This window comes from Macrobrachium nipponense, chromosome 23 (genome assembly GCF_015104395.2).
Source record: "Macrobrachium nipponense isolate FS-2020 chromosome 23, ASM1510439v2, whole genome shotgun sequence".
Lineage (NCBI taxonomy): Eukaryota > Metazoa > Arthropoda > Malacostraca > Decapoda > Palaemonidae > Macrobrachium > Macrobrachium nipponense.
The window spans coordinates 7,443,079-7,451,805 of record NC_061090.1 but is presented as its reverse complement, the minus strand read 5'-3'; the positions used below and the strand labels follow the sequence as shown (position 1 = coordinate 7,451,805).

At 38.2% G+C, this 8,727-nt stretch overlaps 1 protein-coding gene across 1 annotated transcript; it reads right to left on the bottom strand.

Annotated features, from left to right (window-relative positions):
- Positions 1-2,467: 2,467 nt before the first annotated feature.
- On the bottom strand, positions 2,468-4,418 carry LOC135196146 (Krueppel-like factor 14). Its single transcript, XM_064222702.1, has one exon. It carries the CDS (start codon positions 3,941-3,943, stop codon positions 2,834-2,836), a length of 1,110 nt encoding a protein of 369 aa, XP_064078772.1. The 5' UTR covers positions 3,944-4,418; the 3' UTR covers positions 2,468-2,833.
- Between the last annotated feature and the right edge of the window lie 4,309 nt (positions 4,419-8,727).

Genomic DNA, 8,727 nt, shown 5'->3' with positions numbered 1-8,727 from the left:
AATTATTTCTGACACCGATGAAGAGATTCTTGCACGATATACATAGTTGTGTAATTTATTTAAAACCTAAGCCTTAATAACAAAAAAATAACTTGTTCATGATTTGTCCATGCATAATGTTCCAATTTAACTATCCATTTGGCACTGCAAAAACGCTATATACGCTACTTAATGATGGCAGATACATATTAAGAACTTAATTCGATTTACTACGAAGTTTTTCTCATCGTTTTCTCTCAGTATAATACTATTGTAGCTAGGACCCTGATTGTAGCTAACAACAGGTTGTAATGGATTATCACAAGTTTCACCTTCGCTAAGTATATCACATAACACAGGCATAACCTTATTAACATAATGGTATGCCTATGCCTATCCTAATCGTAAAATTTTGTTCATATATTTAATAATCTGGAATACTTGCGTACCGCTTTGTCAAAAATTGTAAACTTTTATCATCTGGTTAAAAGACCAATGTTTACATTAAATAAGCAATATTTGTCAAGCATATACAGTTTTCTTGAACTTGAGTGATCTAGAGTAAATATATTATTCTGGGTACATATCTAGATTTCTTGTGGCTACTAGAATGAATGATCTGGAATAAATAGAGATTCTGGAAACGGTTTTTGCCTAAACTGCTTAGCAATCTAGGTTTTATTAAAGCAATCGGTTGTGTACGTTTATATGATCTATCTATCTATCTAAGTAATATAAATATATATATATATATTATAATATATATATATATATATATATATATATATATATATATATATATATAGTATATATATATATATATATATATATATATATATATATATAATATATATATATTAATCCGAGCTACATGTCCTATATCTATCTAGATATAATATATAATATATATATTATATATATAGTATATATATATATATATGTATATATAATATATATGTATATATAATATATATAGATATATATATGTATATATACTATAATTATTATATTATATTATATTATTATATATATACATATATATATAACATTTGTAATTCAACTACTTTTGACCTCCTCTCTACAATTATGGAAATATAAAATCTTTCATTCGAAAAGTTTTTATTCGAATGTCTACTTGACGATTTATTCAATTTCAGATTTTCTAGTCAAGTCACCTTAATTTTCCTTCAAAATTAAAGTATAATAAACGACCTTAACTTTCTTTTACTCTCTCAGGTATAATTCATCATTATTTTTTAATACAATTTTTTCGTTTTTTCTTATTTACTTTTTCCATCAACTCGCAAGAGGTTATTGCTTTTAGTTTGATAATAAATCAGAAAAAATGTTTATATGAATCATTCTCATTTTTAAATTGCTTGCATAGTTATGATTAACACCAGAAGTATTGTTAACAATATCACCACGGTTATTATGTACATATTTTAAGTGTTTCTTTGTTATGAAGGGGTTAACATTGAAAACAAATTCTATTATTATTACTATCAACATTCACCGTTTCAGATAGTTGATGGGATAATACTGATCGTTTTCTGCTGGTATCTGAAAACACATCTAGGCTGATTTTATATTAGTGAATCTAAATTTATTAATATTAATTTACCTTATTAGTGTAGTACACATGCATACACTCTTTATGTAACAAAAGATTTATATCTTTTTTCATCGTTAGAAGACATTTGCTTCAGTAACTTAAAATTGCTCAGCCTAAAATATTTACTTTAATTAGGTAGCCCAGTCAAAGACATTTTTTTTCCGTCCTATGAAACCAGGATATTTAATTCCTTTCTTAAGAATATGGTTTAGGATTCTTGTAAATTCCAGTTGATCATTGAATGGAACTTCAGTCCAAAATACTTAAGAAATATTCATTTGAAACAAAAGACTTATAAAGGATGGTAATCAAAGAGGCACGTGTGTTATTCACAACATTTTATTATATTAATATTACGATATATTATTCCACTGACTTAGATTCAAAAATAAATATAAATTTTATTTACAAAACAGTTTCCTTATAATTATCACATCGGTATTGTGTTTATTGACGACTGCTCTGGAAGAGCTAGATGGCAAGGAAAAGAATATCCAGAAATTCCACCTGGATGATAACAGATCAATAACGTCACATGGAACTCGAAAAAAGCGCACAAATTGAAGAATTATATTCAAAAGCATTTAGTAGTCTAGGGGCGACATGCTCCCTCTTCAGCATGCAGTTAACGTAGAGTTAAAAAAAAAATACATGAAAGTCAGTAACGATTAAAACAGGTTCATTTCAAGGGAAAAGCATCGCCACTATCTAAACAGGACACTAATTGTTATTATCATTATATATTTAGGCAGAAGATGGAGCCTATTCATATGGCACAAGCCCACCAAAGGGGCCATTGACTTTGAACTCAAGTTCCCAAAAGACTGTTATGGTGTTCGTTAGGAAGAAGTGCGAGGACGTAAAGGGAAATACAGAAAGAAGAGACCTTAGTTATTAAAAATATGTCGACTAAAGTACTAGTTATAGGGAAGTAACCGAAATATACAAAACAAAATTTTAAGGATAGGCGTTTTGAGTCGTAACAATAAATAGCTAGTTTTTTATAGATTAGTTATAAATTACAGAGCATAAAAAATAATAAATAAATGGTCAAAATTAAAATCATATAAAAAGAATGTTCAGTACACATACGTATGTCAATAAATAGAGGGAGCATGACACCCCAAAACCGTATGTGCTATTGAACATATTTGTTCTGCAACTTGTGGCTCTTTCCAAATCCACCTGGAGGTGATATCAAGAGAAATGAAAGGCGCGAAAGTCCCCACGAACGAGTCCCTACAATGGATGCCGGATCTGCTGCAGGTGATGGAGATGATGCAGAAGGAACGGCTGAGGGGGAACAACCGTCTGTCTCTGGTGGGTCCTGATATGCTTCTTCAGGTGGTCCTTACGCCCGAACCTTTTGTCGCAGAGGGGGCAAGGGAAGGGCCGCGCCCCGCTGTGGATGCGCCTGTGTCGCGTGAGCTCCTCGTTGCGGGTGAACCTCTTGCCGCAGCCTTGGTGGCCGCAGGCGAAGGGTCGCTCCCCGGTGTGGATGCGAAGGTGCCCCTTCAGTTGACCTTTGTTGCTGAAGGCCGACTGGCACTCAGGGCAGGAGAAGCGCTTCGGGCGCGGCCTTTTGGCACACACCCTCTCTACTTCTGCCGCGGGAACGAGGACGTCCATGAGGGGCACCAAGGGCCCAGAGAGGGCCTCGAAGCCGGAGAGCACGCTGGGACCTGGCAGGCTGCCGAAGAGTCCGCCATTGACGAAGGGTAACCTTCCAGGGCTCGGGCAGTCGCGATGCAGAGGGCCACTCAGCGGCGGTAATCTGTCCATAGTTGGCAAGAAGGGGAAACCTGGGAATGGAGAAGAGAAAGGAAACGCAGCGGGCATTTGGGGAAGGTGGGCATTTACGTGCTGAGCGTGATACTGGACGTAATGACTGTGGATTTTCGACGCCTCGGGAGCGCTTCCGCTGCTGTCCACTGCTCCCTCCGAGGGACGATTGCAAATCTCCCCGATGACATTATTTATTGCGCAGTGTTTTGTTTCCTTGCCGTCGACTCTTTCGACTTTCAGGAACTTGGGACCGACGTGACTGGTGGCACCGTCTTCCTCCAGACGGCGCTTTAAGCTGCCGCTGCCCGAAGAAGGTGAATGGCTCGTGGCAGCCCTGTGGCCATGTCTGGACACCGAAGCCCCTGCGTTAATATCATCTTGTATCTTCTTCAAATCTGGGCGTTTATTAAGGCACTCACGAACACGAGATGGATCACAGATTTTGTTGGACGGACTAGGCGTTGAAGGCAAGTTAGGCTGCCATGGGCGGAATATGGGTGGGGAAGGGGGATCTTCTTGATTTGAACTGGTCATTGGTAAAGCAACTCTTGGCTGACGTTCCATAAACAAAATTCTACCACTACAGAAAAGCACTTCCGAATGATGGGTTCGACGACTGACTCGTATTCGAGGTTAACAGTCGGGTCTCACAGACAACCAATCAACTGCTTTTCACAAAAGAAAACTTTCGCGCGGTCAGACCTGGTAAGAGGTAACTACACAGTGAGCCTTCGATGTTCTGTTCTTTTACTCTTGAACAGGAGACACATGACTGTCCTTCCAAAGTGACGTCCTGGTTTTCGTCTTTCCTTTGGAAATCACACACAATTTCTAATGATTTAGCCTTTCGTGTTAATCACCTCTTTCAATGTTCACAAACGAGAAAGCTAAATAAAACATCACGCAAACAATTGTTTGAAAGTAAATCTTGATGAGCAGCACAGTAAAAATGAGTATAAAAATCTTCGGTCAAGAGGTCTCTTTCGTCAGTAAAGTGGCTACGATGTCTCTCGGACAAGATCTTACGGGTGACTGAAGCGTCGGCCATTCTCGTCCCACCTATATATAAGGCGGCCGACAAAGGCAAATCACCAGGGGACCACTGGGCTGTTGTGTTGTGGTGGAGGGGGGGGGGGGGGGGAGGGAAGGGGAGGGGAAGGAGGGCAAGGGATGGTAAACAGTGGGCTAAATCCTCAAGACAAAATCAGCTTTAGGGTATCGTGTTACTCAAAAGCTTCGGACTGTATAGTAATTAACGAATGTCAGAGCGTCAGTGAATGGTTAAAAAGTTAAGTTGAACTTTATGGTTCAGTAGAAAAATTAAAGGTAGCAGTGAAAGATATATATATATATATATATATATATATATATATATATATATATATATATATATATATATATATATATAATAATAATAATAATAATCGTGGTGGTGGATTACGAAAAGTACTAAATTCAGCATAAGTGTTTATTTCTTGCGTTTCCTAACAACTTGTTATTAAATCACCAGGAAATCTATTAAATAATGAAATAAAGTTACTCTAAAAATTGCTCTAAAAATCAACAAAATTCAAAAAATAAAGTACCGATAAAAAGTTAAAAACAGATAAAAAACAAAAACAAGAAGGCCAAACACCACTAACCGACCTCATAAACAGAAAGAAGACAGAACGCATAAATAAAAAGTTAACTCTGATAAAACTGAGCGGAGGAGGTCTAGGTAATTAAATTTGGGACCAGTTCTTTGATACATCATGACTCGAGGATAGGCAATTCGTATATATTACTCGTTTTGCTTACAATACAGAAATCATTCTTTCATTATACGCTGTACACATATTTTAATAGTTTCTAATGCTAGAATGTCCGGGTATGCATGTGTTATATGCCATGCAAGGAAACGTAAAGACAAAAATACGCGCTCATACCTCACGAGAGAGAGAGAGAGAGAGAGAGAGAGAGAGAGAGAGAGAGAGAGAGAGAGAGAGAGAGAGAGAGAGAGAACTGCATGCGAGTATTTATTTACAAAACCGATGCCCATAAAGTTATCTATATATCGTCCCAGCTAACCAAATGAGCTCATTTTGAGTAAGTTATTCAAACTTGTTTCCATTACATTATCATCGGAATCAAACGTGATTGCTGCATTACTGCATTTAATTTTCATAAAGTCTTTTCAGATATAAACACTTGTTTGAGGGAAGTCTTTCAAGACCATAATATATCGAAGATGCAAAGTAACTGCCAGGTTTCAGGGGCGTTGCAGAGCAGTCTTCTACTCTAGTCTTTCAGCGTGATCAGACTCGGTACAGCCTGAGAGAAAAGAGGCCCAGAAACTCAGGAAACTACAGTAAACTACTTACCCAAGAAACATCTCCAGGAGTGGAGAAACAAATCCACAGGTATGTGTGGGTACTATATATTCAAAAACACATCTCTATAGAGAGATTTCTTTAGAATGTTATTTCAAAGTAAAAATATGTACTCATACATAAATGTGGATTTGTTTCTTCATTTCAAGACTCATGCTACCATGACTACCTTTTTTAATATATAAAAAAAAAAAAGTTATAAAACAACGAAAAATCTCGGGCCAACCAACGCGTTATTTCAATACGGGTTCAAGCCATACCTGTCAACGGCATAGTTACTTTCCAACTTAGATACATTATATTCTTTTTATTAAAAGAATTCCCACCAAAAGATGAGTCATCCTTCCGTTTATGTAAGAATGGCCGTTACAGGAGAGTCGCCAGCGGAAGAACAATAACGGAGAGAAGTACAATAAGATGACTGTAAGAATTAAATACAGCTGATGCAGTAACCGTATTCAATTCCATTTATTTGAAAGAGGGTCTTCTATACCTACATATCATTATTATCATTATTATATTATTAATAATAATATTATTAATGGTTGCAGGCCCACAATAATATCGCATGTGCGTATAAAGTCTTTAATGTATAATAAAACCTTGTACCAGGTTCATTTTCAGTCAAGTGAACATTATGACTATAGTCATAATGTTCACTTGACTTAAGATGAACCTAGTACAAGGTTCGAAAGCTTTTATTATACATTAAAGACTTTATACGCACTTGCGACATTATTGTGGACCTGCAACCATTGTCATCATTTTCGACACAGAAAATTGTGCCCAATATTATTATTATTATTAAATAGCCGACGCCAGTAAAACAAAATAAAACAAAAAAACATAGCAGAAAAAGACCATAAAAACCATATTAATAAGAATAAAACAAATATATGTGAGAACTAAATAACTTCAGTACTATAGATACGAACGAAAAAGAAAGGAAGAGTTACGACTGTAAGAGAATGACGGCGAAAACTGCCAGCACTTGGATATGAAAACCGAATGAAACAGATAAACACTGCGCTCGGTCGTTAGTTGACCTTCTCGATTTCCTCACAATGTTTAGATGCGCTTATCACTGCAAGGCTTTAATCATTCATTTGGTTTTCTTTCTTTTTTCTACCAGGCGTATCCACAAAAAAAAATGGTTGACAAATTAAGAAATTTAAAGGTTATTTGTACCTATTAAATATAAACATACGAAAATGCGCTTGCACATGCTTACACACAAAAATACACACATATATTATATATATATACAGTATATATAAATACATACACACACACACACACATATATATATGTATATATATATATATATATTGCATATGTATACGAACACAAATATGCAAATACATATTCAGAAAATGTAGCTAAATGCTTCAATAGTAACAAGTCGGCTTTACGCTGCAAGAAATCAACGCAATTATTCATTTGTGGAAACATTTTTTTGTTACTTGTAATCTTGATATTTGACGATGACAATTCAGTAATAAAAACATCTTTTCACATTGTAAAAACAGAGTCCATTCGCTTTACTTCAGAAAAATATAACGTGCGAAAATAACGTTTTTGAAAAAGCAGATATTCGACCATATGATCTACAACATAGGACATGTAGAGAGAGAGAGAGAGAGAGAGAGAGAGAGAGAGAGAGAGAGAGAGATGGGGTTACAGAGAGGTCCCCAAAGCCTGCCTATGTCCTTCCCCTCATCGGGGACATTTGCTTCACAATATTAATAGCTGGAGTGACACATCACAAAGGACGAGGTTGCTACAAACTTTCGAATCCAGCGAACATTTCGAGGGTCACAGTGAAAGCTCACTAAGAGAGAAAGAGAGAGAGAGAGGGAGAGGGCTTCGCTTACACCACATGTCATCTGTGTCATCCATCACTTCGACATTAGCTCTCTGTCGTGGCGGGATAGTGAGGGAGAGACATAAAAAAAAAAAGTTAAGGGTTTTTGTTGAACCTCCTGACAAAGGCTGTTGTTCTTCGATAACCTAGACTCACCCAATAGTATTGCACTAAACCCAGAGGCACTATGACTGTAGGACATTTTCTTCCCGTAAAATCAACTTCCTTCGAGTTCTTTCAGTTAAAGAACCATGCCACATCTGCTAAACTTCCCGCCATTCTTTTGCCAAAACCAGAATCCCGAACAGAATTATGCCAGGGCCGGAGAATGGCGGTCTTTATTCCGACTTGGAGAGCGCCCACCCTAACGCCCAAGGGCTGGTAAAGGCGTGTCGGGGCCGTGACGTCAGAGCACTGGCACCCCGGCCAATGAAGGCGTGTGGGGCCCCGTGACGTCATAAGCCATACCACATGGAGGCCAATGGAGGCGTGTCGGGGCAAGTGAGACATGGTCGGAGGCGGTGCCTCTCTAGATCCCCCGGGACGCTCAGCTGCCTGCCTCCCAGCCTGCCTCTGCGAGGGCGGGGGAGGGCGCTCCCCACCTCATTTAGACCGGTTTATTTACGTGCGTGGTCTGGCCGGAAACTGCACAAATAGAGATAAGCGGTATTAAAAATATCTCCATAGAGACGCTGCTAGTTATAGGCTACTTCCCTGGATTTCTCGACAGGATCATTTCAATCGAACCTTGCCCTTAAAACCACGAAGACACGAGCATCAAATATGACGGGGAAACAGAAAAACAAAATCCAGAAATCACCCGGGAACGAACGAGGCCCATCGGAGCGGAATCGAGCTCGGCACGGCGGAGATTAAGAGGGAGCGTTTAGAGTCGAGATTCCCACCGTTTAGTCCCTCGATATGGGTCTAGGGCTGAAGAAGAAGACCCACGCGACCATAACACAATTGGCTCTGGCTTGTTGATGCGTTAGGCCAGATGTCAACATATTTAACCGCGAGAAGTGGCGACTCCCCGTCCCGAGGAGAGCTTTGTTGAAGGTTGACGTGCCAATATTTATGCCTAATTGCGGCCCACCGCATACAAAGGGTGC

Excerpts from the sequence above, each read along its gene's own strand:
- LOC135196146 (XM_064222702.1), bottom strand. The coding sequence starts at position 3,943 with ATGGAACGTCAGCCAAGAGTTGCTTTACCAATGACCAGTTCAAATCAA.